This window comes from Cygnus olor, chromosome 14, assembly GCF_009769625.2.
Source record: "Cygnus olor isolate bCygOlo1 chromosome 14, bCygOlo1.pri.v2, whole genome shotgun sequence".
In the NCBI taxonomy this organism is placed as follows: Eukaryota; Metazoa; Chordata; class Aves; order Anseriformes; family Anatidae; genus Cygnus; species Cygnus olor.
The window spans coordinates 2,100,963-2,120,725 of record NC_049182.1 but is presented as its reverse complement, the minus strand read 5'-3'; the positions used below and the strand labels follow the sequence as shown (position 1 = coordinate 2,120,725).

The window sequence follows — 19,763 nt, the reverse complement described above, 5'->3', positions numbered from 1 at the left end:
ATATAATCGCTTTCAATCAGACACTTGTTACAGATCTCAGAAACAACAGAGGATAGGAACTGAAGAGCCCATCTGCCAGCACGGAGCAAAATGGCACCCGCTCAGCTCTGTGCTCTAGACGAACTGGTCAGACTTTAAACAGAACAGCCTGGCCACCGCTGGGCACTCTCACAACCTCCCCCTTGGTGTGTTTGTAAATCCAGAGGTATAAATCACGGTAGGAAATGGGGGGCGGGGGGAGAAGATGCAGAAAGCGCTGCCCTTTGTGAGCCGCTAACAGATAGCCTTTCACAAGGGAGAGCGCCCGGCCCACACACGTCTTGCTGCAAAAGGGCAAGAGTGCCTTGGAATGTGCTTAGAGCCAAGATCTGGCTTTGTATAGGCAGGGTGTGTCTTTGCTAATGAAAATCATGATAAAGAACGAGGAAAATAAACAATGCGATTCCTTGAAAATGGCCAGTGTGTACTGCTAGCTGTGCAAGGCTGTACTCAGCTTGCAGTGAGCTGAGCCCAGGACTCATGCACGTTTTCACCTGTATAACATTTCCACTATTGAAAGTTTTGTTTCTTGAGGAAAGTTTTGCCTAACATTACATTATCGGAATGCTGCAGAAGGCACACACCATAGCAAGTAAAGGTTTTCAATATACTCTCTTTCCAAGTCTCTTAGTAGCACAAAAAAGAATGAAAACGTACCAACTTACCAGATACAATTAAGGACACTTCAAATACTCTGGGAACAGTCTTCCTCCACCAGCCTCACATACTCATATCAAAGGGAACGTGAACATAATTTATTCCCCCTCCCCGCCTTCCCCTTAATGAAGAAAATAAAGAGGAGATAATACGGATATTAGCTTCATTATCCGCTGTTTGTTCTGTTGCTACTGAGCTGCCACAGACAACTAACTGTGAAATAACCCGAAACAATGAAGTTTGCAAGTTAACCGTGCAAGTACAGATCTATCTTACAGAGGCTTTGGGCTTTCAAGAAATCAACTGAAATATAGCAAGAGGGTTCATACTGCACAATGCCACTTTTATTAATGACGAAATGGTAATAAGCAAAGCCAGCAATTCATCGCAATAAACCTCTTTAAAGATCTTCTTGAACGTTTGTTCAACTTGCCTTACGTCACACATTCTTAAACAGAACTAGGAAATCAGGACCTCAATTCATGTATAACTGTGCTAGCACAGGCACAGTGGAAGCCTGGAAGCTGGTGTCTTATGACACACAAATCGGCTCCCTGAGGTTAGGATATGTGGAAGGAGAAAGAGCTCAGAATCACGATGGGAAGCATAAGGCTGGCAGCATCCAGCAATGGGCTGGGGGAGTTTACAAAGCAGGATGAAGAACCTTCTTCTGGCTGTAATCCAATACCCAACACGAAAACCAGGGCTTGCAGGTAACGCGTTATTTTATGTTCTCCTGCTTGTGGAACCCAGTAGGTCCTAGGGTTAAAAGCAGCTGTGATCATAAATTCCATTTCACACAGTGCTCTCTGCTTGCAGAACTTAAAACGCTTTGCAAATGTTTGTAGAGATGGTGAAAGGGAAGTTCAAAGCAGTGAAATAAGTTGTCCAACCTCACACAACCACTTACAATAGCACTGTGGCTAGAAATTAATCTTCTGGCCAGAGCCCTTAGAAGGAAGTATCCTCCTCTGACTGCATCCATTACAGTTTCAATTAATAGATTACCATGCAAACCATGCCAAAAAAAAAAAAAAAAGTTTTCAAGTAACTTTGTGTGAGAGCTGTCAGCAAAGCATGGGAACAACAGTTGGCAAAAGCTGACCAAACAGGACATGAGAGGACACGGGACTGGGAGGACTTTCTGACTCAGAACACAGATCCCGCAGCGGAAAGTGTCCATGTCATAAAAGCTCGTCAATAAACATCGGATTATGCCCTGCCTCTGCCTCCTAGCATTGCCTGCTGCAGCCCCGCGGAGGAATCCTTCCCTTGGAAAGAGCAGAAAGTAGAGAGCACAGGAAGAAGAAGATCACTTCAGTATCTAAAGCTGTTAAGAGTGAAATCAGTGAAGCCTGAATAATTTGCAACTTCACAGGCATTTAAATATAGCCCTGCATAAAACCGATGTTAATATGGCTAAACCAGAACATTTGTACTTTATCAGTCTTATATTAAAAAATACAGAATACAGCCACGTAAATCGCAATACTCACCGACACCGAAACGTCCTCGATTTTTCTTTTAGCACTCGAGTCAAACAAGACATTCCGTCCTCTTCTCTCGCAGTCCTGATACACAATCAGTCGGATCTGACTTGGGTCGAACTCCGGCAAAGGCCAGCTTTAATTAAAAATCAGAACACCAGAGAGATCAAATTACTACAACTCTTCAATACACTGTTCTTCCTACATTATTTCTATATCCCACTTTATTAAAACACAATATCCAGCAAGTGCAATGTCATTTCATCAAACGCTTTGATCCTGTAGCCAGAATTGTGCCTTTTTGAATTTTTTTCCCCTACACTCGCAAGTAGCCAAATTACAGTGGCATAAAGGGCACCACTCTGCTACAGCCATTGCACGACGATGCATGTAGCGTTATAGCTCTCGTGCTCTGTCTTGTGGTACTTAACGTTTTCCTCAAGTTCCAGGTTCCTGAAGTCAAAGCCATAGGAGAACTGCAGTAACACACACGTATAGAACTAACTGAAGAGTTATAAACGACACTGAGACCAGGATATATCTGTCACGATGCATGAACAGACAACCACGCATAGCTTGGACCTGACTACACTCAGGTCCTTGCTATATTCAGAGTCAGAAATAATCTCCACTTAAGCCACTGTGATTCAAGGCCGTGTTACTGCCTGGGTCAGCAGAACACCCTCAGCAGCCCTCTTCTAACACACCTATTCCCAAACTGCTCCGCAGCCAGTAATGTGGAGCGGGGCTCTCCCAAGCCTCTGCCTTGCCTCATGCCGCTGACTTTGGAGGAGCTCTGCAAAGGGAGAACTGGCAGGGCTCAGGCATAGCTAGCACGGCATATGCTCACTTTTATAGTTGCACCGCAGCCATCATCTTCGATTTCTAAGGCCCAGAACAAATGGCTTTCTATTCTAAGCAGAACGGAAAAGGACACGCATTGTGACACCAGAGGGTATGTTTACAAACAAACAAGAAAAACAGTAATAGTTAAAAAAAAAAAAATCATCCCCCAAATACTGCCAACCAGCCCAGCAAGTGTTATTACGCTTGGGCCTGGGAATTCATTTTCACTCCTACCTGCTCGGTGCTTGGCAGACAGGAAACAAGATGCCTGCTCTATCCACGAAACCAGGCGGAATCACCTTTCAGCTACTTACGAGCCATTTCCTAGATCAAGTGAAATTCTATCTTCCTTATCCTTGGCTTTTAGGCAAGCAGCACTAGCACGAAACACCAAGAAGTGAGAAACGAGAACCTGGAACTTTCCAGCCACTAACGAAGGATACCGCCTCCAAGTTTACGAGAAGGAGCAAAAGACTTTCAGCAAAAAGACTCCCGTTAATGAGAGTACGGAGTAAAGTAATCTTGGCATGCTAGACTCCAAGACCACGGTAAATTTTACTCTCCTCTGTCCTTCTAATTCACCAAGCAAAGTTTTGTTCTCTGCGCCCATGCCTCACATCATCACTACGCTAATGATGATTTATAGCCAACAACTTCTACAATAGGTCACAGCAGAGAATCAATTTGATTGCCAAAGCCACGGATGCCCATCAGAAGTTTTTAAGACTGCCCAAGATAAATTCACAGGCCTTACAACTAGAGTAGTCCCGGCTAGGTGAAACTAAGCACCACTACATACAGTTACTCAGCCCCAAGAGAGGAAATCCATTTCCTAATCCTCTCAGCCCCACCATTTAGCAACAGAAGAGAAAAAACAGAAGCTGCAGAGAAGATAGTGTGCAACAAATGTCCAAAGCAACTTATTACAAGAAAAATGCTTGAGCAACTTGAAACTGAAATAACTCGGTTTAGCTTTGGGGGCAAAGAGCCCTGCACCCTCTGCCTGGGCACCGAAAGCACTGTCTGCAGAGGGACATGGCCACACGAATTGCTGACCGCCACGATCCGAGCAAACTGAACCAAAACCCAAGCACGATGGCATGCTCAGAGCAGAGTTTACATTTAGCAGGGACCCCTGCTAACGAGCCCCACCTCGCATTTCAGAAAACGTAAGAAAACCAACCCCACGCTGCGTGAGGCGTACTTGAGCGGCTGGATGGCAGCAGAGCTGGGGAGGGCTCCTTGGAGAGCCTGAGGCGGAGCTGCATGAGGCTGCCGGCTAACCTGGCTTCCCGGGGGAGCCATCTCCTCCTATTCGGCTGAAATTAACAGAGGCCTGGAAAGTCATCGCTCGAGATAAGCCACTGGGGGTCCTATAAAGAAGCGGTACAGGACAGTAATAACAAACTGCTTGCCAAAAAGGTACTGCCACTTGCTCCACCCTTGCAGAACATTTGAGTTTCCTTCACCCTCAGACAAAGGCCTGTCTTCCATTACCTCGTACTTCTGATATTTGACTTTGAAATTACTGGCAAAGAAGGGCAGTAGCTGTTCCAGATCTTAGGGAAGTCTACTTATAAAAAGCTCCAAGAGCAGATTACACACCAAGAGGAGAGAAAGCTAAATATAAAACCCTTGCTGTATTCGGAAACATATTTGATCAAGGTAACAAGAGCTTGTTTACTTCTCAGCTTCTTCACATGACATTTCAACTTTCTCTAGACAAGTATTTAGCAGATATTTTAAATCACAATTTGTGATAATTCCAAATCGCCGCTATCTCTGTTACATAACACGGTCCTCAAGCACATTGCAGCCTTGCAAAAACATTCCCTGGCAATAGTGGGCCACTTCCCAAAGCAGCAGAAACTTTGAGAGAGCTGGGGGAAAGTTCATTCAGACAGACAGTAAACACGCGCAGCCTGGCACCTCCGACTTGCCCCGACCACCTCGCGGCGAGGCACATTTTGGGAGGAAACGGAACACGGAGCTGCTTTGCTTTGGCCGTCAGCAGCTTGAAAGCACCGTTAAGCTTGCTATCTGGACAGATTATCCCCAGAAACGCACAGATTCCTGCGTGCAATACGCAGGGCACGTTCTCAAAACAAATAGAACAGGGCAAAACTCCAGCGCTGCTCTTCAGCCGGATGGAAACTGACCTACATCTTCTGAATATAATTAGTTGTGTTTATAAATGGAAACTAACTTTGACATTTAGCTGATGTTTTCTCGAGATTCTTGCAGAAATCTAGGAGCTGGAGAATCAAATGTTCCAGTAACGCTAAGGAAAGGTGAGCCTCCACCTCCCGTGCTGTTCTGGATATAACAGCTGTCTTAACGAGGAGCTTTTCCTGCATCACCTGTCTGTTGTTGCGTGGTCTTTCCTTGGAACTGACTACATCCAAAAAAATAAATTTCACCCGTGCCTTTGCCACAAAGTTAGCACTGTGAGGGCAGAAATAGCAATAAATCATTTCTGAGCAGGTCCATATAGATATTCAGAAATATCTATATGAATAGAATGGGGTACGAATCAATAACATATAAATGGTGGGTGGGATGTTTCAGAAGCTGATCATGTAGAAACCAGATGTCCCAGCCCCAGGCGCGGTGGAGGTTGGAGGCACCTCTGGGTGCCCTTTGCCCAGCCCCGTTTGCCCAGCCCGCGTCCACGCGGTTGCTGGAGACCCTGAGGAGGAGACCCCGGCACCTCTCTGGGTACTGCACCGGGGCTCCGGCACGCACAGGGCACAGAAGCGCTGCCTGGTGTTCGGGGAACCCCCTGTGCTCCGGTCTGTGCCCTCTTGTCCTGGCCCTGGGCACCACTGAGACGGGCCCGGCTTTGTCTTCTGCATCCCCTCTCCTCATGTATTTGTATGGATCCATAGAACCTCTTAACGTCTGAAAAAAAATGCAAAGGAGACTAAATTCAGAGAATTACCAAAGGCTGGTTGGATTCTGGGTTGGATACTTGGCTCTGCTGAGAGATGTCACACCAACAGAGTGAGTTCGGCTGGAAACTGCTGTAATCAAGTCATGTATGTAGCTAAAATGGATCACAAAAAAACTGGAAGGCCAGGGCCCCTTCCCTCCCATGTCACGGCTGCACAGACACTAACGCAGGCACAAAGCACGGAGGGAAAGGAATAACTGGGGACAGGAGAGCAAACTTCCATGGGACTAGCAAGGAAATTATTAGAAACTAACAATAATGAAACCAAGGCCTGAAAAATGCTATTTTAATGCACGCTCACACTTATGCCCTACTATTGGTCAGCTCTTATCTCTCTTTCGCCCCACTTTGTTCTCCTGTCTTTCTGCACCTAACCTCCAGGAGTATCTGCAGATTACATGAGCAGATCCTTTACATGTTCCGCGACATCTCCACGAATCGCACGGCAATCCAACTGCCAGTTCTCCCCAAGGATGGATTTTCTGATGCATCCAGTTCCTGGAATTTATTACTGCCATAGACATTTGTCAGCAAGAGGTAACTGAATGGCTTTAAACTGATACTACTACACTCCGGGCAAGTTTTAATAGATGAAAAAGCAGACACAGAAATCCCTCGTTACCACGCCACCAATTAAAATACGAGGTTTTTGCCTGTAATGGAAAACAAGTACATTCCTTCCTCCTTGCTTCCACTACAACATGAACAGTGCTTTTTCATTAAAATAAGGGTGTAGTTTAATACTATTTCTCCTTCTGCTCAAGACTTAACTTTTGAAGCTATTTCATATTAACACAACTTAGGTAGTATCTGATTACTTCTTAAACAATTAACACAGATATTTTAGAATGCTAAAAGAAAAGAATGCTAAAAGAACAACTGAAGCAACCTGATCAAAATATTAATCAGACAGCAATTGTAGAAGAGTTTTCTAAAAAGTAAAATTGCTCAAAACAAGACCCCGACTAATCATCGAAAAAGTAAGCTGCAACTATCTAACTATTGTTTTCCTACATCATGTTACCCATAGTTATAAAAATTGCCTGGTGATGAATCACTTCAAACTATTTTTAAATGCATCTACGCAAATGATATTTATAGTTTATGCTAGCTTATCTGTTCTGCATGTTTTTCATGTTAGCACCTTTTTAAAAGGCTGACAGGGACAGCCATGGCAGAGCGGACAGCAGGTCTACCTTGTCTGCGCCCCCCTCGTGGGCTGGGCCCAGCAAACCAGCAATAGTAAAACACTATGTGGAAGGAAATGCTTTCCTTCACTCCTCTCTGATGAGCAGCCGAAGAGAGGTCCAGGGATCTGAGAGCTTATCTGGAACACCTGCACATGATGGTCTTCACCTCTGCTGTTACAGTGGTGCTTAGACCCAGGCAACTTCCACACACGCATCCTTGTGTTGAAGAGCTTCCACTGGAAACAGGAGCCTGCTCCAAGACGTGCACTGGGACACTTCAGATGCAGACTATCCGTGAGTTCCACAGATGCCTACACACACAGAAGCATGCTCACTCGCACATATACGGCCTGGTAGTGTATAGGATCCTGCGGCTACTTTGTTAAAGGGAAGGTGAATGGAAGCATGAGGCAAACGGCCCTTGTCTAGCCCAACCACCGTACCATTCAACTCTCACCTCTGAGATGCCTTCTGCAAGGGATTCCCTTCTTCTGCCCAAATTCCTCCGCACATTTCTAGTATCTGCTACTGGAATTTTTTCTTTGAGAAGACGCAATGAAAGTTGAGTAAATAGGACACGCAGGGAGGGTATTCTGTACAATTTAATACCTTCTTATGCATTTCAATAATTCCCTTATTATTTGACCATGATTAAACAAAGACAACAGTGTAGATCTTTCTGAAAGAGCGCAATTAAATTGAAACCAAAGAGAACAGCAATGTATGGCAAATTAACGATGCTTCCAGCTTTGGAAGACCATTCATTAACTGAGTGTCTTTTTTAGAGGCATGGGCAAGTTATTTATTTTTTAATAGGAACACCTGAAATGCAGAAGAACATTATCTGGATTCACGTGATAAGGACGATCCAGACTGCATCACTAATTTGCAAAGCTGGCATTTTCAGTGAGAGATTCCATGTAATTGCTAGTGACATAACATGGCCATAAGGCTGGGAGGAGGAAGGAGATCCCTACACTAGAGAAACCGCGGGCGTATACTTAGAAAAAAATTTTGCAAGATAATTGTCTTTATAAGAGCTGAGGTCACTCCAGGGTGTTGTGGTGAATGCCTGCTGATTCTGCAGGGAAAGCTGGTGTTTGTGACTTGACCAAGGCCACTGCGGGAGCCTGTGACAACTGATTGCGAAGGAGCTTACCGAGCACTTCGGGTGACGCTGCCCTCTATCACTCTGACCTCAGCCGGGGTTTCGCAAAAGTCAAAGGATTTGTCTCTGGGTAGCCTGGAAGAGCTGACAGACAGCGGATCGCCTCAGGGACAACCGCTCACCACTAGTGCCTGCTTTCATTGAGGGTGTTTTTAAGGTTTAGCACAAGGAAATAATGTTTCTATGAAAAATTTAAAAAAAAAGAAAAAAGAATCCAAGCCACCTCCTTGCCATTTCTTGAAGGAAGGGTGAGGCGTCCACAGGCATCATCGCGCTGCAGAGGTCAACTCTATGCTAACATCTATAAATCTGTCTCATTCAGTTACCAGCTTAGCAATCCTCACCTTGAGTAGCTGCACTACTTGAGATCCAGGGAACTTCTGCTGCTTGTGCTAAGCACCCTTTGTACACTAGGCACAGTCAGCCAGATATTTCACACTCGGTGTAAGAAACTTGGACCTAAACATCAACTGGCTTCCACGGTCCCTGGCTCTGTCCAGTCCTGTAGCTGTATATGAAGCTGACTTCAGTTTGTTTTCATTTTTTCTCCCCCTCTACTAAGTCACTCGGCTCTCATTAAGATACTTAATTTATACTCTAAAGTCTAATACATGAGCCAGATGTCTTTCCACAAGCAAAAAGGCGTATATATTACTATACAGGTTAGGTGCAGTCTAGCCAACACATTAATCATAACCTGCAGCGTGATATCGAAAATAAGTAGGCTGGAAGTTTTGTTAAAGGCGTGTAACACGTTCAGGAACTCTGCAACTTACACGGCTTCAGAACTGACAGTCAGTCTTAGTAACTCGATAAAAGATTTCGGGGACTATTTCATGCGTGTCGTTCAAAAAGCACCTGTTCGGTTTCTAGATGATTTAGGCACGTACACGTGTGCAAACACATGCACGTACGCAAACACAGGCTCTTGCTCTTCTGAAATTCAGTATAAATTTCAGTAAAATTATTTTAGTAAAAGACAAACGAGAAACACTTCCTTTCGGTTAAATGCACTAGCGTTACACACCGGGTTTTACATTATTCATTGCGCTCCCTTTTGCAGAACTACAAGGCAAGAACCCACTGGGGGCAATAACCCCCCCTCGGGGCACCGGGCACGCAGCCGTGGGCAGCAGCATTAATCCCCGAGGCTCCAGCAGCCTCACATCTCGGGAAAAGCCCCGCTTTCCTCCCCACGAAGCCACGAACCCTCCGAACGGTCGGAAGAGCCGCGCGGCGACCGTACCTGGGAAGCATCGCTGTACCCCCTGGGTCCCCGCCGCTCGGGGCAGTGCCGTGCCGCGTCCTGCCGAGCCGTGCCTTGCCGTGCCGTGCCGTGCCGTGCCGAGCCGAGCCGTGCCGAGCCCGGCCAGCAGCGGCCGCCAGCCCCGGCCGGGCTCCCGGCGCCGCGGGGCCGGCGGCCCGCAGGCAGCCTCCCGGCAGCCGCCCCGCCCCGCCCCGCCCGGCCCGGCCCCTCAGGGGCCCCGCGGCTGCTGCGGGACAAGGGGGGGGCTCGGCGAGCTGAGGGAGCGGGGCGATAGCGCCCAGAGGGGGCTGCCGGCCCTCCAGGGCCGCACGCGAGGCCTCCCCTGGGCCCGCTGCCAGCCCGGGGCCTTTCTCCTCACGGTGTGGGCAGCGGGGAAGGAGCAGGGCGTGTGAAAAGCGACGCGCGTCAAAGTGGTCAGCGCCCATCTCGGGCGTACGTGGGGCTAACCGCCCGCCTTACGCGTTCTGTGTCCTCTTCAGACAACGATCGACAAATGGATACAGGCAGGCGACCAGCACCACAGCTCCCGCTTCCCTTCTTTCTCAGCATCTGAGACCCCACCGGCTTCGCCAGCGCTGCAGACACAGAGGCAGCGAGAGACCCACGGCTCTCCTGTTCCCAACACTAAGTGTGGGGCTATGGACGGCACGCAGCGGCTGAGCCGATGCCCTGGGCCATACACTCCGGCCCCAAAACCCAGCAATGCCAGCACCCCAGGTGCTGTCCCCCCGGCCACCGAGCTCCTCTCCTGCTGCACATCCCCTGGACTCAGTCTGTGAGAGGTCCCTAACCTACCGGCACCATGGGAGTCTTGCCATTGCCTTTTCTGCGGCGGTAATATTTTTGTCTTTGGTGCTGTGCGAGGGTTTTGACACAAAAGCAGTGAAACTACGACATGGAGACTTGGTTCCAAAGCCAGAACTATGATCTGCTGCGAGCACAGGTGTTTCAGGGGAAATTCCTCGTTTAGAAACAAAGTGTGGAGACCTTGATCCCACAAGGACGGACACCACAGATTTGGCTTTTCATGTGTGAGTAGTGCCAGGGAATTCAATGGGATTACTCACATGAGTAGGGCTAAGCATGTGCGTGACTGCAGGACCCATGCCTTAAAGCCAAGCCTTGCCTTTAAAGCTTAAAATGCCAAGCCTTGGGACCTAGAAGCAATAGCGTTTGACCTCTGTCTGCTACCTCCTTGGTGCAGCGAAAGGAATGCGCTGTACACAGAACCCTCCTTTACCTGTGTGGCAAGCGCACTGCTCTCTAAAGGTTACTGATGTCAAAAGTGACCTTTTTCTTAGAGATGCAATAGTGAGAAGTTCAGTGTGATGTATTATGTAAACATTTATTTACAGGAGTAACATCTAAAGTTTCCATTTTACCTCAGGGTAACCCGATGCGCACTGAAGACAAGTGCTTTGAAAGCAGACCCAGCCTCCATCCAACAACTGACCAAGAAAAATTGTTGGAAGGAATTCCTGCTCCAACCCAGCCACAAAGCCGACGGGCAGCGAGCAGGGCTTCAGCCTCAGCCACATCAGCGAACATTTATCGCTGGGGGAAGGACTGGTGCTGCTCAGAGCTGCCCCACCTCCGGACCCAAAAAATAGGCAGCCCTTTTTAAGACCAGATGTGCACCACGCGCTCCTCCAGGTGAGCACCCAGGCAGAGCAAACCTCCTGGTCACCGAGCTGGACCAGGGGAGAGACCTGCTCAGAAACACCTGATGCTAAGTCTCTGAGGACAGGGAGATTTTCTGGGCACACCTGGAGGTACGTAAAGTATTTCAAAGCCGGGTCCAAGCCTGCACTCAGATCCTAGACTAGGATCTGAGGTGGTGGCTCCTTATTAAACATAAGCCAAAATCCTCAAAACTGCACGGAAGAAAAAAAAAGTTACTTTCTTCATTTTATCCACAGGCATTTCTGAAAACTTAATTTAAAACTACAGCAAAGGCTCATATGCAACTTTTGGGTATAAATCAACTGTTTTTAAAGTCAGCAGGCAACAGTTTGCTCCAACCACAGGCTAAAAAAGTAATGAAATGATTCATTTTTGTTCTCTGCTGCCTTAACAAGTTTTCTTAGTCTTTCTCCTGAAAGAAGGCTTCCCTCACACATGTTGTAAAAGCACACAACAAAGAACCAGTAACTAAGCCAAGAAATGTTTATTGCTTAGTAATGCATGAAGATAGGGGCTGGAAGCCACACCAGACAAAAAGAGAGAAAACCAATTAGGAGTTTATTTGAAATCTGACTAGAAATACTTGGATACCATTTCTCTACAAATATTTGCCTTAGTAGAATTACCACTGAGCTAGACTTTAAAAAAATGTGCTTTCTGTGCATTTTTGTATCCCTGCAAAAAAAAATAAAATTCCACTGAATTCCTCAGTGCTGGAGAGGAAGAGTGGCCAGCATTAAAGCACAACTCCTCTGTATACATACCTGCACATACCACAGATAGGCACACACAAACACAAGCCCAGGCAAAGGTCAGTAAGAGCCAATACGACAACAAAGAGCACTGCAAGTAGTCCATAGGTTTTTCAAAATCTAGGCGTGATTTTCTTTAAAGCAAATCAGATTTTAAAGAAACGAAGTGCTTTTGATATGTGATTTAAAACCAAGCAAACAAGCACACACTTAACACCGGAGCAAAGCTTATAAACTCTCTACCCGCAGGATTCTCACTAGCATCAGGTCTCATGACTGGGATAAACTGTCTTTACGGGAGGCATAAAGGAGCATCAGCATAAATACAGATCTGTCTCGGAGCATTCCTGGAGGGTGTGATATGGAACAGTTCTTTCTTTTAAGAATGTGGATACTGAGACCTCAGCAGCTCGACCATCCCTTTACTGTTGTAATTTTTCAAGTCATGATAAAAGATGCTTAAAATAAAAATAACTAGCAGAGTAAAAACTTGATGCATGGTTAAGCTACTGGAACGTTGGTGTTTGTTTTGTATCACATTTCCAATTGCCATCTCCTATAAATAAGAGACCAAACAAACCTCCATAATACCAACTGGTACTGCAAGACAACAGGGCATTTTCCCTCCGCCGAACAGTTCTGGTATTGTGCACCCTCGGGTGCGCAGAGCAGAATAATCTTTCACTGCAGCTATTAAAAATAAATAGCTCAGCATTGTGTGTGTCTAATGAAAAGCTGGGGAGAAAATAGACGCAATACACATTTCTCCTGATGCACACAAGTAGCTGTTGGAAATAAATAATTTTCTGAAATCTCCCAGCATTGCCCGGGCTAGCAGAGGAGGGCTCTGGGGGAAGTCCCCCCTTCCTCCCCTAGCTGTGCTGTGGGATTCTGGAGATGTCAAAATAGGTTTTTCAGCCTTTAAATCCAGACATAAAACTAACTTTTGTTTTCTACCCCCTCTTCAAAACACAGATGACAACACGACACCGGGTGACACGCAGCACCTAGCTTTGCCTGACACGTGGGAGTTTCCAGCAGACAACGAGGCGCGCTTCACGCAAGAAAACCCGCCTCTGTGCCGCACGAGACACCTGATGCAACAAGAGCACCTTGGTTAACAATCCTAATATTCTCATTTTTAATACACAAACGTTGAATTCTCTGTACTTATCTTCAGCCTGAAGTCTTTAAGGCTTGTATTTTCTTCCTAGCAACTGTAAGGACTATGGCAGTTTTTGTTTCTTTTTACACAAATGAAAACTCGAGGTTCTCACTGCGTTATTTCAGAATGAGACACAACACAAAGCTCTAAGGTGCACACACAAATTACTGACGTGCTCCAGCTACGCCTGACACACCATGCGGTTTCTGCTCCAACACTGAGTTTAATTTAACACGTTTAAATGGCCGTTTTTAAAATCAGATAGACGTCTCAAGAAATAAGGAACTTCTGCATTCTGGCTTTTTAGCCTTCAAACGGCCGCTTTTTATTTTATTTTCTTGATGCTTTTCAAGCCAGGGGCTGGGCAGCTGTGCCCAGGTGGGCGAGCGGGGCCGGGTGCTGCTGTGCCAACGGTCCCCAGGGCAGCTCCCGGCTCCCGCTGGCCCCAGGACAGCCCCGAGCCCCCCGGCCTCGCAGGCCAGGATGACCCCTGGCGGATAGCTTCAGCTGGGAATACGGCACCCCGCAAACACCCAGGCAGCCACCGCTGCCTCGGTGCCAGGGCGCAACGGCAGTAACTCCACTGTGGACCAGGGGGTGGGTGGCACGGCCCAGCCAGCCCCATACACTGCCAGAAGCCCACCACGGTGTCGGGGTGGCGGTGGCCCTCTGCTCGTGGTGCTTAGGGCACCCTGCTGTACTTGTTGCGTGAGCTTTTACGGGAAAGCGTTGCCTCGGTGGTGAAAGTAATAGAGCCTGAACAGGCAGCGCGGGGCTTGGAGCGCTCCTTGGCGGTAGTCCACCTCCGCGTAATTGATTAAGGTGGCTGCACTTGTGACTGAGTGAGAATTGAGAGCCCAATAAATCTCCAGATAAGTATTTGCTGCTCAGATGTGGAAAGCGACTCTTAAGGACCCTTTGTAACTTGCTGCAAACAGAGGAATTACAACTGATGTTGAAAACATCCAGAAACCTCCCCGACCACTCAGGACAGCTTACTGTACTCCCTCGCGCAGCAATCGCATTTTCAGATACAGCAGCAGGAGTGTGAAACGTGCAAGGACCTCAATTTTAAGCCTTCAGCTCAGTCATCCCCAGCCCAAACTCGAATCATTCGCATTTCTCAGAAATTTTGTCCAGTGCTTCCAAGTGTTCTCTTTCCCCTACGCCAGCTCTCATTTATCTGCGCAGACAGCACTGCTTTCTCTAAGGTTTATGTGAGCTTTTTTCTTTAAAAAAGAAGAAAAAGAAAAAAGCCGCAGCTGTTCAGGGTTCCTCAGAGAAGAAGGCAGACAGATGTAAGTAGTTATTCTCCACGGATTCACAATGATCAGTGCATGAGCAGCATTTTACTCTGTCCCTCATGTGACTGTTTAATTAGGTGTTGATTCACTCAGTCATGAGACACAAGGAAACAGGGCTGCAAGCCCTAACGTCAAAGGAAAAGTAATGCCTGTTCTGCCAGTTTCTGTATTAGCAAAGCACAAAGGGGACATCCAGTTCTGAAAAGCAAAACTCATGTTTCCTTGCCCATAAGCCAAACCATCGAATCACTTCAACCCTTCCGCATGAAAAAGAAAATACACTGAGCTACGCTGGAGGAAGCTGCTTGCAGAGCCCCCATTTTCCCCCCCCAGGAGAGCCAAGACCAGGCTGAACGCCTGCACTACAAGCTTGGAGCTGAGCAAGCCCTGCAAGCAGGGTGCGCCCTTGTCTGGTGATCCAGGTCCAAGCTTCGGGACACCATGCCTGCCTTTTTTTTTTTTTTTTAAAGGAATATTAGCCATTTTGCTGTGCCTTCCTTCCCAGCTGTAACACCATTTCTTATTACCAAAGAGCTTTTCTGTTATGGGGTCCCGTTGCCACAGCAACAGGCTTTTAAAAATATCAAAGAAATTTTCAGCACATGGTAAACCAATTTCTCAAACTCCGTGTATTTGTAATAGGAAAAGCTGGAGGACAATTATTTATATGAACTCAGTCCAACTGAAGCTTGATGTACGGATAATCCCCAACTACTGCTTTCAGCCTAAAACCTGGGTTTGCACGTTGGACTTCGGCTTGCTATGTTACCAGGTCACTAAGAGAGTCACATAAAATCATCAAAGATGATCATTTTTCCAACAAAGGCTACCTTTCAACTCGGTGTGTCACCAAAACGCATTAAATGCCAGAAGCTTTTCTCCCAAAGAACGTGACATTAACCCTTCAGTCTGGAACATTTTCGATGTTGTGTTCGCCGTCTTACCCTCACTTGGGTAGATCTTTCTCAAAAAAAAAAAAAAAAAAATAGGCCCTGGATCAGCAACTTATTTAAAACACATGCCTAATGCTAAGCACATGAGCGGCTGCGTTGGGAGCAATCAAACTCCTCACGTACTTAAAGCAAAGCACATGGCTGGAGCAGAGTGCTGACTCAGTCCTATTCCCCCCTCGGATTTCACCAAAACCCCATCTCGGTTACACAGGAACAACTGCAAAAAGCAGGCAGAGGGTAACTGTACGAAGCAGCGTAACAAAGCAGTGCTTGTGGAAGGAAATCCCAGTGTGTGGACGTGGTGCACCGTTACCTAGAGCTGGGTAAAGCCACCAGTGCTAGCGTGTGACACTCCCGGGAGCCAGGCCCCGGGACACCACCAGGACAGCCGTGCCGCTTGTGACCCAGGCATCCTCTAACACCTACAGAAAGCCCATCGCGATGCCTGGCCCGGGCCTGCAGCTCCAGTTTCTTGCTCCAGGGACAGCTCCGCGCCGGGGAGCCCTTAGCCAGCCTCCTCTGCTAACCCCGCTGCACTTCAAGGCGAGTGCCAGGCCGACCCAGAGACAACCAAGCAGGACAGCGGGAACACCTTCACACCCAGGAGGAGCAGGGAGCAGCCACACGGAGGGCATCGTCCTGCAGGGGACGTGCTGCTCTCCGGGAGAGGAGCCTGCTCTGGCTCGGCTCCCGCTCGTGGCCGGAGCACCGCTCCCCTACTGGCTCTACGAGTCGAGCGGGCGCCTGCTGCACCTGTGGAAGGGCTGAGATCTTGGTTTGCGTGGCTATTGCAAGAGCCCTGAGACAGCTGCGAGGAGCCGAGACTGCTCAGCTCTCCAAGGCGAGAGTCATGCTGCTCGGTTGTTTTCCAAATTAAGCAGGCAAAGGTGACCTGAAACTATTTCAGGTAGATCTATATAGAGCAGACAGACACTGAAGGCGCTGCTCGACTTCACTTTTATGTAACTCGTAAGGACATGAGGACAAATATAAAGCAGATGCTCAAACAAGCCACCCAGCCACACAACTTCATTTAACGTTAGCAAAAAAAACAGCCTGTCAGACAAACGGCGCAGCCTGGCAGCCAGCGCACACGCGCTAGGACCGGGAGGTTTTGGTGCCCTGAAGCAGAAGAGCTTTTGAGCATGCTTCCAGCTGGGGGTCCCACTGGTGGGGGTCCCGCTGGTTTTACAGGAGCTGCTCCATCACCAAACCGAGCCGAACAAAGTCCTCTGCTGGGTCTGCAGGCCAGTGCTCACCGCCGCTCGCAGTCCTGTACCCTACCTTCCTGGTGTCCCCTTCGGTTTTCTAGGTCTTGCTCCGTGCTCGCAGCCTTGGGTTTCTAAGAACGGTAGGACAGTATAGGACTGCCCACTGTCTTGTGATTTTTTAAAGAAAAAAGAAAGGAAGAATTGCAGCCTCTAGCACATCGGGAGGTGGGACCAGCTCAGGGCTTCTCAGCCCTACATCTGCCTTTTTGTAATTACGCACAGTTTAGGAGGGACACAGCAACTACCAAATTAGCTACCCATACGGGATCCGCTGTTCTACCAGCCCTAAGATGAGCCCTTCAAGTTAAGGGACTGAAGTATTTAGAGCAGATATATTACACACAAAATACATTGTCACTCTTTTTTAGACAGCATTTATTCAAAACAGATAAAGGGCCTAATTTTCATGATGAAACAGACAGCGAGTTTTTAACTCTGGAGGTTCCTTTGGGGCAAAAATTGCAAAAGAACTCACGTGAGATTCCAGTGCTATTTATCCCAAACCCTAATCCAAATCTAATCCAGATCCAGGCTCTTCAGGTCAGTACTATACAAAAATAGACTTGAATGTCAAACATGCTGAGCAAGAGCGGAGCAAGGCCAGAATGGGCTTTACGCAACGTGTTTTAAGGAATCACACTGCGGTCCCAATCCACTCTGAGAGGTATTCAACGGCTCTTTTGTCCCTTGCATGTGATCCGTGCACTTGGCTGGGGTCAATGAAAAGTCCAACAGGGGAGCGCTATGCACTACCGCCAGACCTGGAAAACAGCAGGGTTGGATGGGTGCTTTCTGCCTTGAACTTCTAATTATGCTCTGCACACCACCACAGTAAAAGGAAGACTACGCAAAGAACACGTATTATGCTTTAAAATAGTTTAAAAGATCAAAACCAGAAAAAATGGACTTGAAAAAAATACCGTGTAATAAGATTTTCAAAAACTTAGTAAACCTGAGACACCTGAGTAAGGGCTGATATCCAGTGTCAGCCAGCTGAGCATCCAGCCCCCGAAAAAAATTAACCTCCTTTACAGGTGTCTTGAATCGAATGCACCGCACGATTTTATAAACTAGGCTGGTGTTTAGCACTTATGCATGTATCAAAAGCACTTTCATCGGTTGGATGCCCGTTCTGTATTTCTTCATGAGGAAGGGCCTCCAGTGACATTTTAATAGACTCCAATGGGCAGGAAATTCTAGGTGTTTGAAGCCTTCAAACACACACCTGTCCATCTAGGGGGACTTTCCGGTGCAGAACAGCTCAACTGGCCAAGTCTTACTGAAAATTCCACTTGACAGATCCGTGCAAGCTCTGAGCATCTTCTGGAAACAGTCCCCGCATGCCCACATGGCTTTTCTTACTCCTAAAGTCTTGGTCTGCGATAAAGAAATGGCAGGTTCAGATCCACGTGCCCTCCCTGGGTATCAGCACTGAGGCCAAGCGCACCCCTTCCTCGTCACGGGATCCTGCTGTGCACGTGCTCCGAGCCAGCTCTGCCTCACAGAGTCAACAGGAACGCCTGATAAAGCCAACATTGTGCCACCGGGAGAGGCTGCACTTCATCAACACGTCCACCGAGTTCAGGAACCCTCTTTTTGACAGCGTTGGGGAGAACGGGGTGCAAGGCACCCTGAGGCAGCACATCCAGCCAGCAGGCGCAGGGGGAGCAGCTCCAGCCTCCTGGAGGGGCTCCCCTGGGGCTGCAGCACACCGAGCCATTCCCAGGCGAGCTGCGATCAGCTCAGCATCAGCGCGTGCATCTTCTGTGGTTCACATACCTCAGCCTGACACGAGCAAGACCAGCTATTCTCTCCTCTCATCCCTACGGAGCGGCACGTCCACTCTGCTCTCTCACCCAAAAGCGTTTTCTTGCCTCATCTCTGCTCTCCTGACTCGGCCCATCCACACGAGCATCTGTAAGATGTGGGAACTTGAAAAAACCTGGCGCTGCGGGTACCCTGCTGCGAAGCAGTAACAGCACCGCATGAAGCTATTTATTCTGCTGCATCAACAGGAAAGAAATATCACGTGCTGGACAGCAATAGCTGTCAGTGCCACCAGGATATTTCAGCCCGGGTTGTTTTTTTGTTTTGGAAAGGAGCTGTTGGCAAAGTAATCGCTCACTTGGCTCTTCCTTTCTCTTTTCCCTTCGCATTCCAGTGCGTGTCATTTAAAGTGACACAGCAGTGACCCCAAACAGGATGCACCCAACTGCTTGTGGCAGGAGGAGGAGGGGACGCTACAGCGCCCAGGGGAAACCTTCGGAGAGGAGAGGCAGCACTGCAGGTCTCAGACAGAACAAAACTAAGAAAAGAACAGAAAAATGGAAGAGAAAGTGATCTGGCCTTTAACCCTTTTATTCCTCTGCGTGTGAATACCAGTTTCCAAAGCAGAGGACCCAAGAGGGTCAGTGACACGATCAGGAAGAGCACCACAAGGATCAGGGAATACCAAGCCCATCAAACGTGTGCACCAAGTCATGGCAGCGCCCTCCAGCTGCTTCCAGCTACGCTCACACACACGGATCCTTCTGAGCGCAGGGCAACTCCAAAATGCCACCGCTTTATACTCATTACACCCACCTCAGCATTTCCAGCCTGACTTTTCTCTGTTATGCTCAGCAGCTGCCACTGCTCGTGTCGTACCTTTCCCTGTGCCCCCTGCACCTCTCGGTGCTGCTGCCCAGACGTGGAAGGAGCCCAGGCCAGGGCCAGCACCCGCCGGACCCTCTCCATCAGCAGACCCCCGCGGTGGGCTCCAGCTGCTCCCGGGCATCGAGCACTGCACCGAGCAGGCAGGGCACCGTCGCTTCTTGGCTGGTGGACAAGAGAAAGCGATCGAAAATAAAGATTAGTTTTCAAAAAGTCTTCCCATCTCTTCCGCTGCCAACATCTTAGCTCATGTTTATTCAGCACCTATTATCGCCATAAATCCTCACACTGAAGTCTCACAACAATACTCTTCTGATCTAAGGAGCGAACGAGTCCGTCCAGCATGATATTAGACAATTTAGGCCTATCTGCAGTG

At 48.0% G+C, this 19,763-nt stretch overlaps 1 protein-coding gene across 4 annotated transcripts in view; it reads right to left on the bottom strand.

The window, feature by feature from the left end:
- FNIP1 (folliculin interacting protein 1) overlaps window positions 1–19,763 on the bottom strand; it is a 64,138-nt gene that overhangs the window by 32,720 nt on the left and 11,655 nt on the right. For 2 of the 4 annotated variants that reach the window (XM_040573972.1, XM_040573973.1), the window contains exon 2: window positions 2,193–2,319. In XM_040573972.1, coding sequence (XP_040429906.1) covers window positions 2,193–2,319 — 127 coding nt within the window. Of the gene's footprint in view, window positions 1–2,192; window positions 2,320–9,586; window positions 9,745–19,763 lie in introns of those variants that run through there. The other 2 variants (XM_040573975.1, XM_040573974.1) reach the window with 2 other exon arrangements.